Consider the following 27908-nt stretch of genomic DNA (forward strand, 5'->3'; position numbering starts at 1 on the left):
CTAAAGTCTGGAACTCCCTTCCTTTGACAATCAGGAGCTGTGACTATCTTATGGTGTTCAGGAGAGCCTTAAAGACCTGGCTGTTTGAGCAAGCATTTGCATAGTTATCCGCCTGCAACATTCTTTACTTTCAGCGCCATGAAGCCCTTGAGTGTCCGTGCGTTTTAGAAGTTGTTATTAACATAACATAACATAACGGCTAACAGAGCAGAGTGGCCCATTGCATTAGTGATATGGAATGGGACCATTGAGGCCTCCTAGTTATAACTGCTTTTTTGCATAAATACAATTATTGTATATCAGATTGCCACAGTTTTACCCTTTATAAAAGATATGGTATTCTGTACAATGCCAATACCTATCTTGCCCAATCACACTCTGTATAATTATAACTGTATTTTGCACTACCGTAGCTCTATTTTGCACAAAAGCAATTGTATTTTGCACAATGATAATTGTTTGCCCTGTTTTTACAATGCCTATCTTGCCCAACTGAGCACTGTATGAATATAACTGTGTTTTTCAATACTGTTGCTCTATTTTGCACAAAAGAAATTGTATTTTGCACGATGATAATATCCACCCCATCTATAAATATGACTAATATCATATCTGTGTGAAACTGGGTTTAAGGTAGAGTGTCCCTGTGTGGTTGGGAGCAGGATTGATTTTAGGGTTCTAAATATTGGTTAGACAGTAGGTCAAACTTAGCATTTTTAGATCTTAAAATATATTTGTACGGAGGTGGGTAGGGCTTGGTAGTAATAGACTTTCTTAGTGTAAAAATGTATATGTTTTTAAGACGACTGGAGTTCCTTTTTAAGTAGCATGTTTTATTTTGTTTTGTGACTGTATATGAAGTGCTTCGTATTTGGGATGATATCAAAACTGCTAATAAAATCAGGTAGTCAGTATAACATGTAAACACTGGCCCAATGCACTGTTCATTCAAATGATATATGGTGAATGTAGCACACAGTAAACCCTGTACATAATTGTGTGGTGCCTTTTTGTATACTTGTACATTATTGAATACACTTCATTAACTATATTTTTACTTATTTGAACACTATTGGGGACTGGTGTTCACACTTGTTAGATGTTGAGGGAAGAACATATAGAATGACATGGATATAAAGAATATCAGCGGGCTTAAAAGAATGCCATAGATGTGTACGATATGCCAGTTAAAATATTAGAAAAATGTTTTCGTACACACATAAATGTGCTGCTAAAAAGGCACGTTTTACATCCAAGCACAAACATAGAGGGTTGTGAAGGCCTGTAACTTTGGGAAACCAATATAATTATTAGTAAGACTTTGGTTGGTAAGGTTTACCTACAGACTCCATGTGCAGTAGGATGTGATTACCAAGAATCCTTATTTACAGGAGGCTGTGACGATAGCGAAGGGAGCTGAACAGAGGGATAAATACAAAATATGAAAGATGAGCAGATAGTTTAAACGAATGCATAGGTTATGGGATCAAGAAGGAGAGTTATGAGATGCAAAAGGCATACAAGATAAAGAGATCTACAAGTGAGGGCATGACATCTTGCTTTAAATGTGAAAACCCTGGTTTGGGCTCAACAAGTAGCATGCGTTTCTGGAGGAATTTACAAGTGTAGCAAGCATTGGTATTAAGAGTAGGCAAGGGAAGAAAATTAGCGCTTAAGGTAGCAAAGTGTGATGAGGAAATGAGTGATGAATGGAGATGCCTAAATGTGAAGTTGTGTTCGATCGGTGGAAGGGAAGTGTGATGACTCGTTCAGGTTCTCGAGGCACGGTGTTTGGGGAAGCATGTATTCAAGGGAAATAATACAAATGCACTATTTTGGGATCGCCAGGATGAGTATTATTTAAAGACAGAAACACACTGGGGAAGGTTTACATGGATAAAGAAGGTGGCAATTTATTGGGCTGGCGCCATCAGTACACTATACCCTCATGTCAGTTGGTAGGTGATTTTAGGATCAAGATCTGTGGTAAAGAAGTTTCCTAGATTATTCATGGAAAAATGTGGGTACTTAAATTAATTTGAAAGCAAGTCTGTGCTGGGAAAATTAGCTATTCAGTGATGAACAATGAGTGACTAGTACCATATTTGACGAGAAAATCATTGACGACAGGGCAAGAGAAGTTAATCGATGGTGGTGTTACTGAGGAAAAAGAACGGAGTGGCGTGCCCCAGTGGTCCTTGCAAACAAGTCAGAGGGAGAAGAGGGACATGGATCTGCGTTTAGGTAAACCTCAATAAACACATCTTGCTCAACAGGCACCCTCTCCCCAACATTGCAGCCCAGTGGTGGAAAATGCAGGCGTATACACTGTGTTACCTGCCAAAAGATGGACCTGTATGATGATTAGAGGCATCTAGTCTCCTGTATTAAACCTCTGGCCTTGTACAGACTCAAACTGATACCTTTTGGACTCAACAATATCTTTGTGGTCTTCATGTGAGTAATGCAAAAGACTTTTGAAGGGGCTAGCAAGTTAATTGTCCAAGATGACATGTTAGCCTACAGAAAAGGAATAGATTAGTATCCTGTACTATAAACTGTAATGGAAAAGTTGGAAAAGAGTGGGTTGACAGAGAAAAGGGAGAAATGCAAGATAAACGCTTGGTTGTTATGTTTCTTAGTCACACTATTTTAAAGGATTGAATTTGAACTACAATGTATATATTAAAGGCTAAACAAAAGCCCTGCCTCCTCAAAATGAGGAAATGGTTAGGTAGTTCTAGGAGTTAGCTAGCATTAAGGAAACTTAGTATAGATTTTTTCAAAGATTATGTATCTACTGAGGGAAATGATTAGAAGGGGGTCACATTTGAGTGGATAGAAGGATGTCAATCAAAGTTTAACATCAACGAAGAGATGTGTCTGTCGCAACATCTTTGGTAATATTTGATGTGAAGTGGAAGATAATTAAAACACTGATGCCAGTGAAAGGGGATTGTGTACCATGCTGTCACAAACAGTAGTTGGCAAAGAGAGAGGTGTGACACTTGCATCAAGGGCTCTCAAGAAAGCAGAGATCAACTTATTGGCATTAGAGTGGGAGGCTCATGAATGATATTAGGAGATGGTGCATTTCAGATGTTACCTATTGGGCTGGTCCTTTGTGGTGAGGACAAACTAAAAACGTCTAGTTTATGTATTTTCTAGAATGACTATGTACAAGCTACTCATAGAACTAGGTGGATGAATAAAAAAGATGATTTAATTTTGTTGTGGAATACTTGTTAGTGTCATAGAAGGTAGATATGGTAATGAGGCTACAGGAATTAATAGCAGATAAGGTTGAATGTGACTGACAGGCAGGAGCACAGGGAGGAAAAGAAAGGTATATGGAGTACTAAGGAATAATCGAGTGACAGCGAACAGACATTCTGTAGAGGGGATCGAACAGTATCTCCAACAGCAATCAGTGAGAAATTATTTCGATAACTTTATTTCGGTCACAACGGACCATAAAAGTACAGAGATAAAATACATACAGTACATAAAACACAAATAAATAGTATACCACAATACAAAGACAATCACAATCATAATCAGCGGGAGGCTGTAATTTATCAGCCCCCCTGCGCCGGATACCAATCAAAAGAGCTAAGGAGGCGAATCGATGGTTTGACATAGACTTAAAGGAAAAGAAATTGGCTCTCCGGCGCGCTGAAAGATTATGGAGAAGGGAATATTGCCCCCTACTGAAAACCTGTTATCTAACTCTACGGCAGGAGTACAAAAAAGCCATCGTAGAAACTAAAACCACCTATTTCTCAGCCAAAATTTTAACAGCAGAAAATCAATCGCGAGAAATTTTTTCTATCGTTCACGAGTTAGCTTTTTCAGAAAGGAGCATGTCTAAACCCCCTCCCACTCAATCCCTCTGTGATTCTTTGAATTCTTATTTTCTTGATAAAATCTCTAATATCAAGAACAACATTCCCCCTCCTTCTGCCTCTTATGTTGACCCCCGCCCGCCAACCGTGCCGCCTTGTCTATTTTCAATTCCCCCTATTACGGAAGAAGTGTTCCGGGAAACACTTCTTAAAGTCAAGTCAGGTTCCCCTGCTGATATTTGTCCGGCACGCATCCTACAACAAATCTACTCAGTTTGCATACAGCCCCCGATCACTTTTCTTAATAGCTCCCTCTCACAAGGGATTGTGACCCCGGCTCTTAAAGCGGCCACCATCGTGCCCATCTTGAAGAAACCAGGTGCCGATCCAGCTATCCTAACCAACTATCGGCCTATCTCTTTGTTGCCATACTTGGGCAAGGTGCTCGAGCGCCATGTTGCCTCGGTGCTCGGTGCCCATGTAGAGGCTACGGGAGGCTTGGCGCCCTGCCAAGCGGGTTTCCGTCCCAAGCACTCTACTGAGTCCGTTGTGGTGTCGGTCCTGAACAACCTCAGGGAGGGCCTGGACCAAAATAAACATCAAGCCCTGGTGCTCCTCGATCTCTCCGCCGCTTTCGATACGGTGGATCATTCCATCTTGCTTTCACGTATCGGAGCGGCGGGAATCGGGGGCTCAGCACTAGTTTGGCTCTCGTCCTTCCTGCGGGATCGCACACAGGCGGTCCGGTTGGGAGAGTTCACGGCAGCCCCTCTTAAGATCACTTGTGGTGTCCCCCAGGGCTCCTCTCTGTCCCCCTTATTGTTTAATCTCTATATCTATCCTCTTATCTTTGCGCTTCAGCAGCTGGAGGTCACTGTATATAACTACGCGGATGACCTCCAGCTTGTCTTCAACCTCTCTTCTTCCCCTCACGCTATTTCCAATTTTCAAGCTATTATGATTTTCATCAGGGACTGGATGAGCCACAACCATCTGAAGCTGAACCCAGATAAAACCGAGCTGGTGCTCACTGGTGGCTCCTCCAGTCCCTGGAACTCTTCTTTCTGGCCCTCCACTCTTTGGTTCCCCTCCTATTCCCTCTTCTACGGTCAAGATTCTGGGCATAAAAATTAACAATCAGCTCACTCTCCACTCACAAATCAGCTCTGTCGTCTCTTCTTGCTTTCTGATGCTCCGCACTAGCCGCACTGTCTCCCGGTTTTTCTCCCCTCTGGCTCTCAAACTTATCATGTCTGCCCTAGTGATCTCCCGGCTAGACTATGCCAATGCCCTGTACAACGGCATCCCGGCATACAGCCTACGTAAACTCCAGCTTGTGCAGAACCAGGCAGCTCGGCTGGTGTATGGCCTCCCCCGTTTCCACCACTCTACACCACTGCTGAAAGCGCTGCACTGGTTGCCTGTTCTGCAACGGTCTCTCTTCAAGACTGGGTGCATGGTTTTCCATGCACGGCAGGGAACGGCCCCTGCCTTCATTTCCTCCCTTTTAAAAGATTATGTCCCCACTAGACAGCTTCGATCATCATCTCGGTCCCTTTTACAGGTTCCTCGCTATACCAGGAAAAAATGGGGAGGCTCCAATTTCTCAGTTTTGGCCCCCGTATTTTGGAACTCCCTTCCTGACCATCTACGAGTGATTAAACAATACTCCCTCTTTCGCAAGGGCCTGAAAACTTTCTTGTTTGTTCAGGCCTTCCCACACTAACGGTCCCTTCTTCCTTTTGCTCTTCATGCCTCCAAAAGCGCCAAGAAACCGTTATGGTGTATGTTGCGCTATACAAGCTTTTTAAATTCAAATTCAAATTCATATATATATACACTTGATTTCACAAGTTAAAACTATATCTATACATCCCATCATAAAATCAGATTAAACATTCAACGCAGTTATCGATGCTTAAAATTTATACTGATATTTTAATCATTCAATTATTTGGATAAGAAAAAAGTCCTACGTTTATGCCACATCCCGTGCAAAAAGCGGGAAACGGCAAAAACGATAGGAGGATACGTGTCGTACCTTAGTGTTCTACAAGCTAAACGACAATGTCTAAAACCAAGGTTTCTGCAGATGGGTACCACCCAGTATTTGCGTACAGCCAGATAAGCAGGGCAAAAGAACAAGACGTGAATCTCATCTTCGAGTTTATATTTGCATGCTGGGCACTCCGTATTATTTTTATTGTGCCATTTGCTGGTAAAGGATTCAAGCGGCAGAGTGCCCAACCTGAATTGCATATATAATTTCCTTGCCAAAGCTGGATAAATCAGGTCAAGGAAGTCTTCTGTTTTATACTCGTCTTTTATTTGAAGAACCTGGATTGTCAGTCTACCTATTGTCGAACTCTCTTGAAGAGATAGTAGGTTATAATCCCTGTAGAGGCGAACCAGAGCAGCCCTAGTTATTTCCGAGCATGTTTCTTCTGGTGATCCCCACAGCTCGGGTAATCCAATCTTACTACTGGTTTCCTTTATGTGCATTAACCACGGAAATGTCTTGGTTCTCAAATAAGCCCAAACTTCCCTAAATTCTTTTTTATAGGCAGCTAGCTGAGGGACTGTCCACAGTCTTTTCCAGTACATGATTGGGCGTAGTGCCACTTCCTCCTCAATGGGGAGTAGCCCTAAGTCCAACCGAAGTGGTACTAACGGCGTGCTAACTGGGAGTCCCAACAGGTTTCCCATAAATGTGTGCTCTACCCTTGTGAGGTCAGTAGGCCTACGGTACCGCCAGAGCTCAGCCCCATACACCGAAGCCGCTCTAGCCTGTGTTTTGTAGATCTCAATAACAGGTGCTGCTGGCTTAAATTCGGAGGTGCATTTTCAATATCCCGCCAGCCATTTGAGTTAACTTTAGGGCGGCCTTTGCTAGGTACGTATCCCAGTCCAGATGTTCCAGAAGAATAATACCTAGGTACTCAAAAGTTTTCACTCGCTCCAAGGGTGTACAGTTCAGTACTGGATTTGGCCGGGACTGCCTGGGAGGATTGAAAATCATAAACTTGGTTTTAGATAAGTTTATCTCCACGCCCCTCAGTGCACAGAAATTAGCAAAGCCATCCAAGGTGCGTTGGATACCCATTGATGTCTTGGACAACAGCAAAGTGTCATCCGCGAACATCAATGCGGGCACCCGACCTGATACTAACCTTGGGGAATCGATGTCCTTGATGCCAAGTAGATGATCTATAAGCCCATTAATAAACAAGCTAAATAGGGTGGGCGCCAAGACACACCCCTGGCGCACCCCCTTTTTCACAGGGAAGCTGGCTGATAGTTCTCCAAGCTTTCCGCATCTCACTTTTGCATATGTTTCAGTATGAAGCCGTATTAGAACATCCAAAAGATATGGTGGAATACCAAGATCTAGAAGTACACTCCACAATTTTTCCCTAGGGACTAGATCAAACGCAGACATCAGGTCAACAAAGATGAGGTAGAGGCTGCCACCCTCCACACTCACCGTCTTCCAATACAAGACCTGAAGTCTGAATATCTGGTCAATGGTTGAAGTACTCATTCTAAAGCCGGCCTCGAAAGGGCTTAAGATCTCGTTTTCCTCAAACCAGGCCTGGAATCTTTCTAGGATAATACGTCCCATTAACTTTTGGGTGATATCTATTAGGCTAATAGGCCTATAATTAGATGGCAGTAGGGGACAGCCTTTTTTATCGAGAGGTACTATCTCGGCCCCACGCCAGGAGTCCGGCGGGTCCGTGCCCTTTAGAATAGAGTTAAACAAAACACATAAATATGGGGCCCATATTTTTGGTTCAGACCGAAATAGGTCCCCTGGAGGCTTATCTAGGCGGGGAGCCTTATTAGGCAATAGCTTAGTGATAGCAAGTTCAACCTCGACAGAAGTTATATCCCATACCCCCACCAATCGATGCTCATGATGGAGGCATGTATTTGATGTTAGTGGGTCCTCCTAAGCCCCCACCAATCAATGCTCATGGTGGAGGCTTGTGTTTGGGGGTGGTGGTTGATCATTGCCCGAATGTGCTTATAGAGTTCCAAAGTGGGCTTCCCACACTGCTGGCGCTATGTTGGATTCTATCGCCACCAATGACGATGGTCTGCACTCCTTTCAAAGGGCTGTTCGAAGATCTTCCCATCTGTTGGCTTCCCAGTCTTTCTTCTAAGATTGAATAACCTATTTGTACTTCAGCCGAAGTTGTTTTATCTTGGGCTTATCCCTAGCCTTAACAGCAATCAACAAATCTGTTTTGGCTTTACGACAAGTAGCATTGAACAAGGGATGATCTGGGTCCGATTTTACCTTTCTGCTTCCTTCCGGATAGAACACTCCAAACAGCTTGGTGGTCAACTGTTCGTGTATTTCTGTCGGTCTAGCATCCATGCCTACCTGTATACCAGATAATCCAACCTTGGCCATTTCACAGAGGTAAGGGACAACCTGCTGGTATATGTATGCTAATTTTTTGGGGGAGTCTTGTATGTGGGGCCATTTTACTCTCCGCCTGTTGTTATGTAACAGGAGAGGTTGGGGAAGTTAGGTTGGGCACTACTACGGGGTTGGACAGACCCCAACTCCCTGGTTTAAGTGTCATAACTACAGCATTATGATCACTATCATTTCTCTGGTGGATTTGGAAATCCAAAACCCTGTCCCAAGAGCTACACTCGACCAGAAAATAATCAATGATCGAATTTTGCCCTTCTCTATTAAAAGAGGCTAAGCCAGGTCTGTTCGATTTCAACCTCCCGTTACAAGCCCTCAATGAAGAGGACAAAGTAAACAAATTTATTTGGAGGACCAGCGGCGTCCATGTAAATGTAAATGTAAATGTCAAGGTATTTGTAGAGCGCACTGTCACCAAGCGGTTTCCTGGCGCTATTACTCATAAAGCTGTGGAACCCTTCCTGGCTTTCCCTGTGAAGTGTCCACTCCTGGGCACCCCCAGGGTGAAGCCAGGCATCCTAGCGCTGTTGGGGCCGGTGTGGAAGTTAAGCAAGCTATTGCCCAGAGTTGCAGCGTGGGGCCCATGATTAGAATAGGCACCGAGGCGAGAATTGTCAGGTCCGAGGAAATTGAGCCCAAGACCCGCCGAGGCGGGAATTGAACACTGGTCCCGGGCCAGAACTCTGCATCAGGGTCTGCCGCTATAACCATTGAGCCACACTCCTCCACTCTAACTATGCTCTAACTGGTGGAATATGAGATTCAGGAATATGCCAATACTGGTCCTCATCATCTAGGTCATCAGCGCATGCACTGATTAGAGGCTCAAACTGGCTATTGAAATCAACCCGTATAATTAGGATGATTTCAGGGTCAAAAGTTAGTATATATTCGCTCAATTGGTCAATGACTCTAGATTCCTGTCCACACTGAATTGGCCTTGAATAAATATTAATTAGGGCAATTTGTTTGTTGAGTGGGAGAGTTAGGAGAACACATTGTATGTCCAGAGAGTTAGTTTGTAACTGCTCTGCTTTGGCACCCAGGTGCGTACCCACCCAGATGCTCAGTCCCCCCGACGGTCTACCACTGCCCTTCGTTGTGGCCAATATGCTAAAGGTGGCGAAACCTCTCCTTTGGTTATATTCCAGAGCAGACGTCTCCTGCATTAGGCAGATATTGTGCTTCTCTACAAACGAGGCCCAATCTGGGCAAAATAGTTTGTTCTTAATCCCTGCTAGGTTCCAGGAGAGAATTTTAATATTACTATTTTCCTCCCACACTCGAGATTTATTTTCAACCATAATACATCTGACATCCTCCACTAATAAGTCATCAATAAACGTCCCTGCCCTCCCAGGATTAAGACCTTCTTCATTTTTCTCTCTATCATGGCCCCTTGCCATTGCTGTAATGGCTCCCCTACTACCTACACCCTCCTGTGTTACCAAAGGAGGGACACCCACGGATGTACCATCAGGCTTTTCCCTGCAGATTGCCCTAACATTACCCGAGATTGCCTCTAAAGTACTGTCACCCCCCTCTATTCTTGGCAGGGTGATGGGGCATTCAACGCCCACCTTACCTTCCCTGGCTACTAGTAAAACCGTTTCATTGGCCTTATAGGATGGAGACGGACTACTCCTCAACCGTCAGTCTACTTGGACCAAAACACTAAATCTATTGCTGTGGCAAAACCTTACCAACGCAGGGGGGTGATTTTTGTCTCCATTCCAGTTAGCATACCCTGCCTGGGCACTGCAACCCGGATTGTCCCCTTCCCCCAGAGCTGTGCTCTACTAGTGAAATTAGGATTAGGATTTGTGGAAATGGCAGGATAGAAATATGTTAGGGGAAATTATTGGATTTGCATTGCAGAGCATTGTGGAACCCAGTTACAAATATGTTCCACGGCCCATCTATTCCTAAAATTAATTACAACGCAATCACCCTGGATAGTTTTTACCCTATGCCCCACCCAGTCCACCAGTCGAGTAAAAAGGATATCACTAGATACCTGGTTTGGAAGTGGCCTATTGTGATTCAGCCAATGGATGAATTTGTTTTTAAGCTCACTATAGGCCTCATTTTTCCCCAGGCTCAAAACAGAGACCCCTGTGAGTACCACCACATACGGTATAGACTCGGGAGGGAGATCTATACATGGTAGTGCTTTCCTAGATACGTCATAAGCCATAGTGTTGGTGGACAGATTTTTTTGTTTCTCTATCCCTCTATACCCCCCCATTCTCAACACTTCTATTTACTACCTGCTCATTAGTCACAACAGTGTTGCTAGATTGAGTTGGAGGCTCAACAGGTATTACAATGGGGGCAAGTGGAACAGCTACATCTGCATTTGTTGCAACTGCATTTGTTTGCCCAGGCAACCATTCTGAGTTCCCAGCACCACCTTCAACCCGCATACCACCATCTGCCTAAATGGGAACAAACAATAGTTCTAAATGCGGTAGTCTGTCTTCGATTGAATTAAGTCTGTCGTAGATAGGGAGACATGTCTTTGTAAATATAGTTTCCAGTTTGACACAAAAGACTTCTCCAAACTCAATAGAGGAAACATCTCCAATACTTGGTGTAGCCACAGTCACATGTTCAATAGGCTGGGGTGCAGCAGGGCTAGGCACAGTTCTTATCGGCGAACTTACCCCCGTATTACTACATTTCTGAATTTTCGCCTTTCTATTTTTCGGTATAGCCCCTCCATGCTTCCTTTTAGCCGATTGGTCTAGTCCCGAATGGTGAGCTCCCATTTTAGACCTGGATGCGGACCGTGTTTGCAATCTCAGTACTGGTGGTCCAGGGCGCTCGTCATTTCGCGATGAAGCACATAGGCCAATTGATACAATATCCGTATTGATGGGGATATCGGGCAACCCACCAGCAGCCTCACATAGCTGGTTTCCCTCGCTAGTTTCACCAAAAAGTACGCCATCAGCAGATGATTGTTGAACTGGCGACCGTTTATCAAAAGGGGGCTCCATTGAGAGCCTCTTTTCGATCATTTCAATTTCGTATGCCAACACAGAGGATGCCCTGATTAAAAACGGGTCCAATGTGCCGACAATAGACCCACCTGGCATGGACTTCCTACCATTTCCCAACTTGGTAGTAGACATTGTTTCAACTAGTTAGACTTAGAATGATGACTACGGCTGCTCCACTAGTCAGTAGCAACAAAAATACAGACGAAAAAGAAAAACCAAGGCGGTCTAATAATGTAACCTGTGAGCTCTAAGCACAAATCAAGGGTTGTCAAATGAATTAAAGGGAGTTGCCCCGTCCCGTCCTCAACCGTGCTCGAACGGGCTCAAACGGGCCCGCCTGGCGCGCGCCCGCACGCGTCCCGCACTGCGGGGGGAGAGGCAGCGCTAAATAGCACGATGGTGGCGCCTCCCCCTATCAAGCAGCAGCAGCTGGGAACTGGAGCAGGGGCTTCTGGGGCTTTTAGTCCCCCTACTAGCGGCAGCAGCCCTGTAGCGCAAAGATGAAGAAGGCGCCCGCCACAGAACAACGGGTGAGTGATGGCCTCGGGACTCCTGTCACACCGAGGCTAGCAGATCAAAGGAAAGGCACCAAATCAGGCAGGAGGACGAGAAATTAATTGTCACATGAATTCAGGCAAAAGTATGATAAAAGCAACAGGAAGGAGAATGTATTGTTCTTCTATGAGGGCCAGCCTAATTGAGTAGAGTGTGAAGGCATCATGCCAGTGATAAATAAACGGTGATCAGGGATCACCTGTTATCTGTCCAAGAAAGTTGTGGTCCGTAACGTCCATACTACTGAAATGCATTTGGGATGAATACCTATTACCCCTACGTCCCTCGTCACAGTCATACACCTTGGGATGAGAATTCACCTCTAGACAGATAAACGCAGGAGAATTCTTGGTAAGCCCTACCCACCCTCCTGGGTGTTATATATTGGTAGCCTTACGCTGAATCGTCCTGTTTGTGTTTTCTGCTTCTGACAGAACGAAGAAGAGGGACACAGAAGATTAGGGTGGAGGAGGGGCCGCCTGCTGGGCTCGTCAGACTACCTTCCCTCCACCAAGGGATAATTGGGAGACTTGCTGAGCTGGCCAGTGGTATTAGCTCCAGTCGCGTCCTCCCCTGGATCCTGAAGAGTGGGAGTGGCTCGTCATGAAGAGCCTTCTGGAGTATGGGAAAACACACTTTGAAGAGAAATAATGTTTATTTTTCCAGGCCTCCTTCATCCTCTTGATTGTTGTGGGATTCCTCTACCTCTTCTAAAAGCACAGGAGAGGGGGAGAGGAGGATAATGAGGAGAGAATACGCAGAGTTGTGCTAGAGAATTTAAAAGATTTTAAGAATTATCCTACGAAGCCTTCTGATTAAAAAGCAAGTGGGAAGTCTCCTTCTGCGTCAGACATTACTTCAGATAGCAATGATCCCTGTCCTCCTCCAGAGCGCAAGGCCAATTATAACACCAGAGAGTTGCTGAAGATTTTGCCCCATATCAGAGAGAACAGGGGTTCTCTCAAGAGGAGAGACCTTATTCCTCACAGGACTCTTTGTTATGTCAAGTCCAGAGACCCCCTAATTCAGGCTTGCCCATTCACAGGCATGTGTTGGCGGTGATAGAGCAGAAGTGGCAGGATCCGGAGAAGATTTCTTTGCCCAGGGTTATATCAAAGATTTATCCTCTGGAGCAAATGGATTAGATTCTCCCAGACAGTATTGATGTAGATTGCAGCCAGTTTTGTTGGGAGATCTTCAATGGCTGAAGCAAAAATTCTAAAGGATTCTTCTGATAAGTAAGGGGATTCCTTTCTGAGGGCCCTCTCTCGCTCTCACCTGGCTTTATAGGTGGGCATTTACAGAGCTTATACGGTGCAGCCTTTTATTTCGGATTAAGGCCTTGTTCCAGGGTATTCAAGACAGAAGTGACTCTTTTCCGTTGCTGGAATGTGTGGAAAACCAAAAAGAGTTCCTATCGAATATTTATTTTGATGTGGTTCGAGCCTCCGCTTTAGCAAGTGGCCCTTCAATTGCATCTAGACACAACTTAAACTTGAAAGACTGGAACACTGATTCCGCGCAGAGATCCACCACCATTAGAATGCTGTTTGAAGGATCCAAACTATCCAGAGCGTAGTTGGGGGATACAATCCATAAGCGGTTCAAGGGAAGAAAGCATTCTTCATCCTTCAAAAAGGCTTCTACATAGTCTTCTAGATCTTCGAAATATAAATCCTTCCATCAACCTTCTGGATGACAATCATTTTCTTAGTCTTCAAGATTTCAAGGTAAGACACGTGATCTAAGCCTCAGAATTGCTGACAAAGCCAATTCCAAACTTCAATTAGTGGTTGGAGGTCGGATAATAAAAATTTTCTCCGAATGCAAAAGGATTACATCCCACAGATGGGTTCTCAAAATCATCAGAGAAGGATAACACATCGAGTTTCGACCCCCCCCCGCCCACCCCCCATTCCATTGGGGATCATCCAGACACCAATTCCCAAGAATCAAGAGAAGAACCAGGCCTTGAGAGGGGTTAGCCTCCCTTGTGAAGAAAAGAGCAATCTGTTCTATCTGGACAGGGTTATAGGTATTTACTCAAGTTTTCCTGGTGTAGAAAGCAACCAACGGTTACTGAGTGGTAATAGATGTGTAGAATCTTCACCAATTCATTCCAGACATCCAATTCAAAGCTTTACAGAGAATCTCGCCTTTGATCCCATCTTGAAGTTTCATGATTACGGTAGACGTTATGGAGATTTATTGATGCTCATCTGCACATTCTCATTGCAAAGAAGGAGTGGAATTTTCTACGTTTTGCGGTTTGGGGTTAGCAGTGACAATTCATGGTCCTCCCTTGCATGATCAAGTTGGCTCACATAGTCTTTACAAAGATGATGGTTCCAATAATTGCGCATCTCCACTTAATGGGAATTGTAGACTTCCCGTACCCGAGTGACTTGTTACATCATGCTCCTTACATTTCAGAGATGTTCAAGCTGGGTCTTTTTTATTAACATTTCAAAGTGGCAGTTGACCGTGTCAAGGGAGGTCAAGTTAATCTGAGTCATTTTCAGAACAGACTTGGGCAGGATCTTCCTTCCAGGAGAGTGGATCACACGTCTGCAGAACTTGATCAGGATTCTTCGCTTACATCAGGAGGTTACAGCCAGACTACACATGGAGGTAGAAGGCACATGGCAGCTTGTTTCTTCATGGTACCTTGAGGTAATATTCATCTACGTCCTTTCCTTTGGCATCTACATACCTTTTATTCTTCAACTTTCCACTTTCCCATCCCCCTGTACTCCCAGGTCAAGCTGTATCTGATGTGGTGGTTGAATAGGAACAATCTTCAGAAAGGTGTGCAAATGCATCCTCAACAGTCGATAATTCTCATTACGGATGCAAGCAGAACTGACCTGGCAGCAACCATTAAAAACTAATCATATCATGAGAAAGGGTCCATCTTTGAACAGAAGAAGTCATCGAACTGGAGGGAATAAACGTCTATCTTCAGGGCTCTTCTGAAATTCAAGGGTCTCATTCTTTGGAAGGCTGTATTAGCAAGAACGGACAACAAGGTCTCCATAGCATACATTAATCACCGGGGCAGAACAAGGTCAGGGTCCTTGAATCAAGTAGCAATGGGCAGAGGCCTTTGGGTACAGACCACCCTGTTGAGTCTCTCAGCAATCCACATATCTGCTGCTGAGATGGCCCCAGAGACTTCTGTATACTTCCCTGCCTTTTCCTCCGATAACAAGGCCTTTGCAAAGATCCAGCAGGAGAAGGGGGATGTAAGCCTGAAAGTCCCATATTGGCGGAGGCGGTCATGATTTCCAATCCTGATTCTAGCAATTTGTCCTCCATGGGTACTTCTTCAGTAATCATTCCTTCCTCTCAAAGTCTGGTGATGTCGGTTTGGAGGTTAAAAGGATGCCTTTATTAAGTCATGGTCTTCCTCCTAGTTTTGTGGATTGACTAAGACCTTGAAATCTTACTGTAAGTATTGGGAGAGTTCTGATAAGAAGGTGTTCTTTGCATGCCTTCCCAGCTATGTTGTGTCCCTTTTCCAAAGTGTAACAGTTCTCAGTGGAAGGGTTTCACTTAAATCTTTCTCTTTCCTTGCTTAAGTCACATTGGTTCGCTATTAGGGCATTGAAGAAATTACTAGAATTGTAGAAAATATATTAATCAGCAGAATTTTCAGAAGCTTTTCTATATCAAGACCTTTCTTGCGATCTTCATCTCCTCCTTTGGATCTTTGGGCAGATCTTGAATCTCCTTAGTTGCCTTCTTTTGGGCCTCTGGAGGAGGTAAACTTGAAATTAATTTCCTACAAGGTGGTCTTTCTGGTTGCCATCACCCCTGCTTGTAGGATTGGGGAACTGTTGGCTCTTCTTTGCAGTCCACCTTTCTTAAAGTTTTAAAAGTATGGGGTGATTTTGAGGGCAGATCCTTCTTTTCTACCCAAGGTTAACTCTGCTTTTCACAATTCACAGGAGGTGATGCTTCGTTTATTTTTTCACTCTTCTTCTAATAGGGAGGAGATTTCTTTGCACTTGTTGAATGGTAAGAGAACTCTTTTGATTTATCTCAACAGGTCACAACCTTTCCAGAAATAAGATCACCTGTTTGTGACTTTTGGGCAAGCAGAACAAGGAAGGAAAGTGACAAAAACAAATTTGAGTGGATTTTTGAAGACTACTATTTTGCAGTAGAATCAAGGGTCCTCTTTGGGTGGATCAGTTCAGGGCAGATCCACTAGAAGCATTGCTTACTCTTGGGTTGAGTTCCAAGGGGTTTCTGTTCAAGAGATTAGCAGGGCTGATACATGGTCCTCTAATTCTACTTTTGTCAGACATTAGAGACTTAACAATGTGCTTGACTATGGCTTGAATTTTGGTGAAGATGTACTCAAGTGTTGGATTAACGTATTTCTAATTTTCACATGGCTGTGGAATAAAGAATATGTTGTATGCATACTGATGTTGCAGTGTCATCTTTTAAATCAAAGGCATATGATTTGGTATAATACATGGTGTAATGACTAAGACGAGGGACATAGAGGTAATGCCCTGATTACTTACAGGTAATCTTTATTACTCTTAGTCCTACCCGTCCCAATCATTACAAAACGTTCCCACTCTCCCTCCTTGCCTTTGATTAGGTTTTGATATTTAAATAGGATTCTACGTAAGGCTACTCAGGGTTTTAAGTAGGATAAACAAATGTGTGCAGGGGGCCATGAAAGGGGAGGGGCCTATATAAATTAGGGCATGGCTTTAAATTATCCGCACTGAAATTCTCATAGAATGTCACCCTAACCATACAATTGCATAGCATCACAACTGATGTGTCCATTGATGAGTGCACTTTGCAGAGAGGCCAGGGATTGGATGACTACGTATTATGAACACCTTCGGTCCCACTGACAGGCACTGAGAGAAACTCACCCTGCCTTCAGTCACAACTCAACATGCATGCCAATAGGTCCGATTCAGAAGATTCACAATTTTTTTAACTAAAAATTGCTTTCTTTTATATGTTTCCCACCTGGAACTGCTCCTGGTTTGATAGAATTCAATGGGGGAAGTCCATTCTCAAAAAAAAAAAATGTAATCTCCTGCTTTGCTCTTCTAAAATGTTGGCATGTATGACTCAATTGTGCCCATTATAAATACCTGATGAGACTCAATTCAAATTATGCACTAGACAAGAGTAAAATGCTGCCTGAAAAAAGTGTCACAGCGTTAATTCTGTCTGAAGGTGGAGTCTCACCTCATTGTATAATAACTGTGACAAAGATGAGTAGGACTAAGAGTAATGAAGATTACCTGTAAGTAATTGGGACAATACAGATTCTATGTCAGGAAAAAGAGGCTTCGGATTATGCTTCTCATTTCTTTACAAACGTTTACAGCAGCCAATAAAAACATTGAACTACATAACCCACCAGGCATAGCATGCCATGTCTCCACCAATCATCACGCCCTTTAAGGCATATAACGCTGTTCCCAAAACCATTGTCCTCTTTCTTTGCTGCTGCAGCAGTGAGATAAGCACAATTAGTTTTTCTTTGTTGATTACGGATATGGTCAGTATGATTTATAATTGCAGCGCCGCGCTCACGGGAGCCAGATAGACACCCGCTGAGCAGCGGACAGGGTACTCAGTGATTTTAAGGAAATGGTGGGGCGGGACGCACGACTCGCGCTACTTGAGGAGGCAGCCCTGTTTCCATTCCCAATAACGGTGCATGTGCGTGAGCAGTCGATCGGAGCTCATTATTCTCTGATCGGCTCTTCGCGCCAGCGCGACCAACTGCCATCCATCCGACCAACTGCCATCCATCCTCAGTCCCTGAACGCCCGACGGGGCGCAAAAACGTGGTATGGCTCTGCCCTAGGAGGGAATATTAAAGGGGTGGCTCCCTCCACAGTAATAACAAGTAGGTTAGAGGGAAGGTGTTAGGTCACTCTGGGCCTGCTGACTGGAGGCTTTAGGCCTGGGATAGTCGAGCCGTATTATTTTGAAAGACTCACCCCTGGGCTACTCTTTCCCCGAAAACTCCTCCATATCTCCTTTAATGAACAATGGCGTACTACGACGAGGAGGTGGATGGATATGCCAATTACCATGAATAGGCTGAGTGTGAAGAGGTGCCTCACAAGCACAAAATGGAGGAGCAGGTTGTAGAGGCCCTGGATTCCCACGTGCAACATTCAGTAAAAAGAGCATTAATTAGGGCGTGACAGCCTTTCCCTAAACCATTAAAAAACTATGGGGAAAGGGCATTGAGTGCCTCCTTAGGAGAATCATCAACAAGATCCTCATTGAATGCCTCCATGCAGGTGTTGGCTCAAGTAGCAATAGCGGTCCTTAAAGACCATGGCTCCCTGCAAGTTCCCTTGGCAATTCCTCTCTTTCTACCACAGGGGAGGCAGAGGAGTTGTGTCCTTCCACGCATTATACTTTTGAATCAGACAGGGACACTGAGAGCCTCGTAATGCGGCAATTCGCAAGTGTAAATCACACAATGTAGAAGTAGAGACAGCGAATAAACAACTATTATTTGATCCAAAAAAACATCATTCAGCCGAGGTCCACGGAAATGGTGCCCTGTGCAGAGGTGGCACACTATGTGCAGGAGAACATGAGGCAGGGGTTTGAGCACGAGGAGCCCAGTACTTTAAGGTCAGAGTGTCCAAGACCTTCCTTACAAGAAAATGTGACGGACACCCCGGAGCTAGACCCCAACATGGCAACCTTCCTTAAAAAATTTCGAAGGACCCAAAGAAAGGGTTAGACAGGGCATGGAAGGGGTGCCAAGATAAGTTATTAGATGTATCGGGCCTCTCACCAAGATTCTTGACTTAGCGGTCAGGGCTAAGGATTTAAACACATCCCTTGATCCAACAGAGATTTTAGAGTGGGCTCAGAGAGCTTTGTGTTTTCTAGGGATTGCCAATTGTGCCTTATCCACCGAGCGCAGGAAATCGTTCTTGATGAGATTGGATCCCCAGTTTACGGATACGGCCAGCAAGGAAGCGGGCATGACGGCTAATAGCCTCTTGTTTGGCGATAAATTCATCAAAGAGTTAGGAAAGTACGTGGCCATCTTTACGGCCCTGGACAAGGCCCAGGTTTTGATTAAGAAGGTTTTTCATAGTGGCCTTTTTACAAGGGCCAGGCGCATCAGGAGTCGAGTGACCGGCCGATGAAATTTCCAGGCCTCCAAAGGCTTCGACAATACAGGTCATGGCGGCACCACCCGATCGAATTTCTACCCCACCCGCAAAAGGGGTTTAGAGAGGCAGACAGAATCGTGGTGGCTACAAAGGGGAAAATAACAACAATGTCGGTGACACCTCTTATGCAGGTAAGCCTGGTTCAGGCCGGGGAGGTGTCGGTGGGAGGATGAATTGCATTGTTCCTTGAAAATTGGGAGACACTAACACAAGACCCTTCGGTACTCCAGACTGTACAGGGTTTTCAACTGGAGTTTTATTCCTCCCCAGCGCAACTGCGGAGACCTCAACCTCTTCATTTTTCCCTGACAGAAAGCTCTTTCATAGACGGGAGATAGGATGCCTATTAAAAAATAGAGGCGATCATAGAGTCGTCTCCTTATCCTCACGGTTTTGTCAGCATGTTTTTTCTTCTCTTTTTTTTTTTTTTTTTTGGGAAGCAAAAACTTTTATTGCATCGTGTACAGTACACTGCGGAATGCCTACAACCCGGTGGGCCGGCCGCTATGGTGCATTCGAGTCGACAATATAACATTACATTGAATGCAAAGGGTTATTCATCATTGCAGAATACAGTACATGCGTCTCATTGGCAGGGTGTGGCATTTATTGCAATTTACAAAAAATAAGTGGTCTTTGATTTCCCATTTTTATAACCAAGAAAACAAACAAATTAACTGTGTGGAACACAGGTGTGGTCATTTCCATTTGATTAGTGATTAGCTATATTTAACTTCTCTAGATTTCCCATGCTAGAACCTGGCGTTAGTACCGTAATCCCTGTAAGGGTTTAGTCTATAACTAGACATGCATGCCTTGAATTCGTCATCTTGTACATTTCTGGCCCTGAAACCTGGCAAGGTCACTTAGGAAGGGTTTCCTCTTCTAAATCCCATCCCTCCTGCCCTCCCAGAGTTTGTCACCACACGTTACTCCTCCCCTTCCTCGTCTGATTCATCCAGTTCAGTCTCCGGCAATGGGTCACATATCTCACCTCTATACACATTCCATTTAGACCAGATCTTATTCCACTTCCCCGGGCATGCACGGTTGGAATATACCGCCCTTTCTGTCACCATCACCTTATCCATATTTGCGCACCAGTGCGACTTGGTCGGTACTTCTGGCACCCCCCAGCACTGCGCAATATCTCTCTTCGCCACCATCAACCCCACCGCAACCCAAATCCGTCCGAATCTGGAGATATCTGTAGGTTCCCACACATTAATAAGGCACCTCTTCGGGTCCGGCAACAGTGTAGTTTCCAATGTCTGTGAGATCGTGCGAAGTATCTGTGTCCAGTATTCTTGGATTCTGGGGCAGTCCCATATAGTATGGAAGAATGTACCCTCTTCCCCACACCCACGAAGGCAGTAAGGGTGCTCTATCCTGTGGATGCGGTGTAGCATTGTTCTAGTGTAGTATACCCTATGCAGTATTTTCAATTGTACCAGCCGTAATCTCGCAGAGATGCCTACCTCTCTAGGCGACGCCAGCGCCTCATTCCATTCGTGTTCATCCATCTCGCTAGTGTCTTCCTCCCACTTTATCTTTAACGTCAATGTAGGGTCTGGGAAATTGTTTATTAGTTTGCGATAGGTGAGGGATGTTGCGCGCTCGACCATGAATTCTGTAAGAAGGCGATCCTCCAGTGGGGACGCTTCAGGCAGGTCGGTGTCCGCGGGCAGAACAGCTAGTAAAGCATGTCTGATCTGGACGTATCTATACAATTCCCTCTCACTGAGATCATACAGTTCTTTCAGTCTGTTGAAGGGTATTACCCCTCCCTTTTCCCAAAGATCTCCCACCGTGGAGATCCCTATAGTGTCCCACTGGGAAAATCCTTTGCTATTTCGTAGGTGCCCGAGGACTCGAGAGTCCCACAGTGGAGTTAACTTGGTGATTTTCCCTTTCCAGCCCAAGGCAGCGGTCGCTGTGTACCAGATTGTGACCGTTAACCTGGTGGGTCCCACCAAAGTGCGAATTTTACGGCGGTCATATAGCGGATTCAACATGTTGACCATGCCCAGTTGTCCCCTGTCAGCCTGAAAGGCTGGCTCGCCTTGTGAAGCGTGAAGCCAGTGGTTGATGGGCTTAAGGTGCGCCGCCCAGTAGTAAAGCTTTAGGCTGGGTAGAGCAATGCCACCCTCAAACCAACCTCTATGTAGTTTTGCTTGGGCGATGCGAGCAGGGTGGGTCCCCCATAGGAGGTTGGAGACCAACGCTGCGACTGTCTGAAAGAATTTAGGGGCCATCGGGTAAGGCGTGTTTTCTAGGACATACAAAAATCTGGGCAGAGCCATCATCTTGTAAAGTGCAGCTCGTCCCAGGAGCGTTAGTGGAAGTTCCGACCAGAACTTGACATCACGCCTGAGCCTATCTAAGTGGGGTTTCAGATTTTTGTCAACGAATTCTGCGGGGTCCCTAGTGATGTGAATGCCTAAATACTTGAACGATGAGCCTGCCATCCGTAGAGGACAATTCAAGTCGAGGGCTGGTGACTGCCCCCTCAGAACATAAAGTTCCGATTTATTCCAATTCAGGGTGTATCCCGAAATCTTGCCATGAGCGTCGCAGAGCTGTAATAGGGCTGGCACTCCATCTTCGGGATTAGTTAGGTAGATCAGCATATCGTCTGCGTACAGTGACAGCCGATCCTCCCAGCCCTCCCTCCAGCAGATGCCCTTAAGCAAAGGGGAGGTCCTAATGAGCGTGGCGAGTGGTTCCAGCGAGATCGCAAATAGCAAGGGGGAGAGGGGACATCCCTGTCTCATGCCTCTTCCCAGCGGGAACATTCGCGAGGTATGGCCATTGGCTACTACTCTTGCCACCGGGTCAGCATATAACAGTCTGACCCATGCAATAAATCGGGGACCAAATCCCAGGCGGGACAGTGCCTCAAACAAGTACGGCCATTCCACCAGGTCAAACGCCATCTTGGCATCCAGGGCTAATATCACTGCCTGGGACGGTATTGAGTCCGCTCTGGCCAGTACCCCGTGTAGGCGTCGCAAATTCAGCGCAGTGTTTCTGTGTGGCATGAACCCTGATTGGTCCGGGTGTATCAGAGAGGACAAATGGGGCAGGAGTCTCATCGCCAGAAGTTTGGCGAGTATTTTTGCTTCTGCGTTGAGCAGTGAGATGGGGCGCTACGATGAACAGTCATCCGGCGGTTTGCCCGGTTTGGGGATAGTCACTATAGTCGCTACTCTCTGGTCTGGCGGGAGTGTGCCATTTTCCTGACATTCTTTAAACATTCCCAGCAGAAATGGACTGAGAGTCTCCTGTAGTGCTTGATACCATTCCACCGGTATCCCGTTAGGCCCCATAGCCTTACCCGGGTTCAAGGCACGAATAGCCAACTGGATTTCTTCCGCGGTGATATCGGCCTCTAGTTCACCGGACACCTCCGAGGACAATGTTTGGACCTCGATCGGCGCTACCACCTCTCTGGCCATTTCCGGGGTGATTATACGGTCAGGGGTATATACCTGTTCAAAGTGGTCCGCTAGCAACTCCACAATTTGTTCTGGGTCAGTATGTAACGTTCCATAGTTGTCCCTTAGACGTGGGATTCCCCTAGAATTTCCTTCCCGTTTGTCAAGCCATGCCAGTAGTTTCCCGGCCTTATCACCCACCTCATAGATCTTGGTCTGGGTGTCATTCAGACACCTCTTAACATGCATACGTAGGTGGTCATTGTAAAGCTGTTGTTGCAGAGTCAGTGCGTGTAGAGTGGAAGGAGTGGGGCCCAGTTCGTGTACCTTCGTTAATTCCTGCAAAGTCAGGTCTATTCCATCTAGTTCCCGAGAACGTTCGCGCCGGTAGCCTGTGATCGTGCGTATGGCTTCCCCCCGCAGGACCGTCTTATATGCCTCCCACAGTACCTCGGCGGAGCTTACTGAGTTTACATTTTCAGCGAAGTACCTTGTCGTTGCCTTTTTGAGAGCTTTACGGACTTGTGGAATCTTGAGGTAGGTGGCCTGTATGGGGTACATGCGCCTGTGCGTTCGTGTCCGTGAGGAGAGTGTAAGTGTAAGCGGGGAGTGATCTGAGATCCCTCTCGGGTGAATTATCATTGTATCTATCTGTTGGAGACCGTCCCCCAGAGTCAAAAAGTGGTCAATTCTCGACAGACTCCCATGTGCTGTAGAGTGAAAGGTGTATTGTTTGGCGCTGGGGTGGAGGTGCCTCCAAATATCCGTCAGGCCGAAGGCTGTTAACCCCTTCGACGCTCATGACGAGCTGGGCTCGTCATGAGGTAGCCTCCTCGCACGCTCATGACGAGCCCAGCTCGTCATGAAACATGGGAATGAGTAAATCCCAGCGTACGGGCGGAATTCCGCCCGCACGCATGCGGTTAAGAATTGTTGGAGGCGGGGGATTCCTCCCGTGGGGGTCGGTATGGGGAACCTGTCGAGTTGGGTGTCTAGAATCGCATTGAAATCCCCTCCCAGGATAACGTCCCCATCAGGGAGGGTCAGAATAAAGTCACCCAATTTAGGGAGTTGTACTGAGTGTGGTGCTGGTGGGATGTACACTGAAACCAGGTTAAGTAGTTTCCCCTCCCACTGCCCCTGAAGGGCTGCAAAACAGCCTTGGTCATCAGTTTTTGTAAGTAGGGGGATAAAACTTGTGTTTTTCTGCATCAGGATACCGGTCCCCCTGGATCCCGACGTGAAGTCTGAATGGACTACCATCTTGTATCCTCGTCTGTCTAAGGCTTTAACCGTACCCCCTGTTAAATGCGTTTCTTGTAGCAACGCTATCGTGGGTTTCTGTCTTCTGATTGCGGTAAGGACCAACCCCCGTTTAACCTTGTCCCCCAGCCCTCTCACGTTCCAGGACATAATACTCAATGCAGGGCAGCGTGTCTCTACATCTACCTCATCCCTTTCCGGCAACAAAGCATTCGCCATTGGAAATTCCGGGGCTAACAATGTAGTGATGGGGAAGTGTGGTGCGGGTGCCGGGTGTAAAAACGTCCCCAAGTGATTTTGAGGGCCATATGAAGCATGTTTTTTCTAATGCCAAAGAAAGATCAGTGATTCCACCTAGTGTGAATCTCAAGCAATTCAATTCCTGGATGGTATATTGCCATTTCAAAATGAAGGGCATACACTTGTTGGGGGACTTGTTATTAGAAAAAGGCTGGATTGTGCATCTAGATCTGAAAGACCCATACTTTTTGGTTCCAATCTTTCCTCCTCATCGGAGATTCCTCTCGTTTCAATGGCGTCATCGGTGGTTTGAATTTGTAGCCATGCCCTTCGACCTTTCTTCCGCCCCTTGGTGCATCACCAAGTTGCTCAAACCAGTAGTACAATATCTGCGAGAGAGAGGAGTGAGGTTGATTATTTATCTTGACGATGTCCTGATCATGGCGCAACCCACAGAAATAGTCCTACTCCATTTATCCTGGACGATCCAACTCCTTCAGGACTTGGGCTTCGTCATCAACTTGGACAAGTCGATTCTGATTCCGTCCCAATCAATTGAGTTCCTGGGGTTCTAAGTGGTACTGACGCACCTCTTACTACCTCTGAAAAAGAGGATTTTGATCAAGAAGGAATTGTGATGGGCCCTTGCCTCTCCGACTATATCCTTGAGGATATGAGCTCGCCTAGTAGGCCTGTTAGCCCCATCCATCCAGGTGATTTTTTCCGGGTTCACTGCATTACCGGGCCTTAAAATGACTGAAGATCATACACTTGAGCAAGGGCTTGAGTTACTCAGAGCAAATCCTCCTACCCTCGGAAGCCAGGACGGAAATCTCCTGGTGGTTGGAGCACATGGATGCCTGGAATGGCAAGGCCATTTTTGCTCCGAATCCAGAGGTGGTGATAGAATCGGGCGCCAGTCGGTGGGGCTGGGGAGCCCGATGCGGGCCAGTGGAGACAGGTGGGGGGGAGGGCAGATGATCTCCAGAGGAACTGAAATTGCACATAAATTGTTTGGAGCTTTTGGCGGGATCCGGACTCTTTCCCCACAGAAAACGTGTTGTTGTATTCTGCTGCGGGTGGACAATGTCTCGGCAGTACGGTACATCAACCGGTTGGGGGGCATGAGGTCTCGGCTATTGGCGGAAATAGCCAATGATTTCTGGCATTATTGCCTTCAGCATCAGATCTCGGTCACTGCAGAATATATTCTGGGCAGCTCCAATGTAGTGGCAGATTGGAATTCTCATTTTCTTCGGGACTCCAGTGACTGGAGACTGCATCCCAGAGTCTTTCAGCAACTGAATCAGAAGTGGGATCCATGCACAATAAATCTCTTTGCATCCCGATTAAACACTCAGTTGCCTCAGTTTTACAGTTGGAGGCCGGACCCTCAGGCACTCAATTCGGATAGATTCCTTCAATCTTGGACGACGGGCACGCTCTATGCCGTTCCCCTCTTCGTCATGATCCAGAGAGTGTTAGCACAAGTCAGCAGACAGGGAGCGGAGTTAATATTGATTACTCCTTATTGGATCGCACAATCATGGTTCCCAATGACGTTAACTCTGACCTGTGCTCCCCCAGTACGTCTGCTCTCGTTCCCAGGAATACTACAATACCCGATGGGTGGTCCACACCCATTAGCGATGCGGGATCAGTTGTCCCTCATGGCGTGTAGACTTTCCGGAGACGTTGGCAAGTGCCAGGAGTTTCGTAGGATGCATTTTTGTCTGTCACAATCTTGGGCTCCCACTACGCACGAACGCTAAGAATCAGCTTGGCGTAGAAGGGTTTGTTGGTGTACTGAAAGGCAGGTGGATCCCATGGGATCCAGTATGCATATAATCGTAAATTTTCTTTCAGATATCGCCAGTCAAGGAAGGGCATATAGGACAGTCAATGACTTACGTTCTGCTGTTTTGGCGGGCATCCCCATGTTGAGGGGAAACCGGTTGAGGAACACCCCTTGATGTGTAAGCTCTTGAGAGGCATCAGACTGGTGAGACCCCCAAAGTCCAAATATTCTACCCTTTGGGATGTAGATGTACTTCGTTTCATCTGAAGTTGGCCATAGAATGAGGGACTCTCACAGAAACAGTTGTCAGCTAAGCTCACCTTGTTATTATGCCTTATTTTCTGTAGCCGTGTCTCAGATGTACGGGCCTTGGATTTAACAGGTAGAGCATTTAATCCCTCAGGAGTTTCTTTCAAATTTGTAAACGAACTAAGACAAATTCAAAATGTGTGAGTTATCCTGCCTTCCCACATCATAGTAAACTATGTGTTATCCAATGCTTGAAATGTCACAAAGGTTGTACCCGTGAATTTATGTATGATGTATCAGGACAATTGTTAATTTCCCTTCAGAAATCTTTTCGCCCAATCTCTTCAGCGCCTTTGACCAGATGGGTCAGATGGCTACTTAGGGAGGCCGGTATTAACGTCTCTGTATTTGGAGCTTACTCTGTGAGAGGGGCTATGGCATCTAAAGCCTTCATGACTGGTTCTCGTTCAGAGGACATTATCACTGCGGCAAATTGGTCGTCAGACTCAAGGTTTAAAACATTTCATCATAAACCTATTGTGGATGTGGCATCAAATGTGGTGGAAAAACTTTAAACTAGCATAATCTGAGGCCTCTGTTTCCTGACATAGAATACAAAGTTTTCTAACTTACGAGTCAAGAATTTTCAATTCTATTAAGGACACAGAGGCGATGATGATCCCACCCAACGTAATGTTGTGATGAAACGTTCAATACTTGTGTGTTATATTATGGTTAATGACTGTTATCACTTATGATGGTGTGATGTTACAGATAGCCACCCATTATGGGTGAAATATTGGAGGCAAGAGATATTATGGCTTTGGTTTCTTTTCAGGTGCGGAGAGCAAGGAGACTAGAAGAATGCGGCTAAGCTTGAGATCTGGCTTTGAGGCACTCTAAGGATTTTCTAAGGATTTTCCCGTTGGAGGTTCTGTTGAAGACGGGCAGTGGAACGACCCGAAGTTTGAAGTTGATTATTCATGTGTATAGTTCGCAAAGAAAGAGGACGATGGTTGTGGGAACTGCGTTATATGCCTTAAAAGGCGTGATGATTGGTGGAGAAATGGCATGTTATGCCTGTTGGGTTATGTAGTTCAAAGATTTTATTGGCTGCTGTAAATGTCATTAAAAAAAGCGAAGCATAATCCTCGCCTCCGTGTCAATAATAGAATTAACAATTTTTGACCCGTAAGCTAGAAAATGTTGTATTATACACTAGCATCCCACCACTGTGTAGCAAAAGGAATGCTGAAACCTTGGAAGAAAAAAGCGGGCACCGGCAGGGTCCGCTGAGGGAACTCAAAAACGGTCGTTAAGGATTTGTGTGCTGTTATCACTTGAGATTTGCGAGGATAAGCAGGTTGGAGGGACTCCGGTTACACCAATATGCAATCCAACATCTGGGATCTAATAAGTACTGGATATGTAACAAAAAGTAATAATCAGGACGAATACGCGACAATAACTTGCAATGGAGCGAGTGGCTGGGGAAAGAAAATATACTGTACCTGCCCCTAGGCATCTTCTTCCGGTACGCAATCACCAAGGTAACGAACGTAACACCGAGTGATTCTGTGCAAGCTGTACGTCAGTCTGTCAGCGCGCATGCAAAATTGCCTATATCGAAGAGAGCCACAGCAGTTTACGCTGGCACTCGTAACCAATCAAAAAAGTGGTCACGTATTCTATCAGGGGCGGAGAAAGTGTGGTGCTTTTAGATTGGTTCTCTGCTTCTTCTCGTCGGATTGGCTGGGATTAAAGCTGCTAGTTCTTTGGCTATTGGATCTTTCTTGCGAGTCCCGAAGTGGTTTGTTACAATGTTTATTTTAGTTGTGAGCAGTTTGTTGTTCTTTATTAGATGCGCAGA

At 45.6% G+C, this 27908-nt stretch overlaps 1 protein-coding gene across 1 annotated transcript in view; it reads right to left on the bottom strand.

Annotated features, from left to right (window-relative positions):
- The window catches only part of DYNC2LI1 (dynein cytoplasmic 2 light intermediate chain 1), a 352340-nt gene extending 324651 nt beyond the window's left edge, over positions 1 to 27689 (bottom strand). The window contains exon 1 of the mRNA XM_078647108.1: positions 27550 to 27689. Coding sequence (XP_078503234.1) covers positions 27550 to 27563 — 14 coding nt within the window. The 5' untranslated portion in view covers positions 27564 to 27689. The remainder of the gene's footprint in view (positions 1 to 27549) is intronic.
- Positions 27690 to 27908: the final 219 nt, after the last annotated feature.

This window comes from Lissotriton helveticus, chromosome 6 (assembly GCF_964261635.1).
Source record: "Lissotriton helveticus chromosome 6, aLisHel1.1, whole genome shotgun sequence".
NCBI lineage: Eukaryota > Metazoa > Chordata > Amphibia > Caudata > Salamandridae > Lissotriton > Lissotriton helveticus.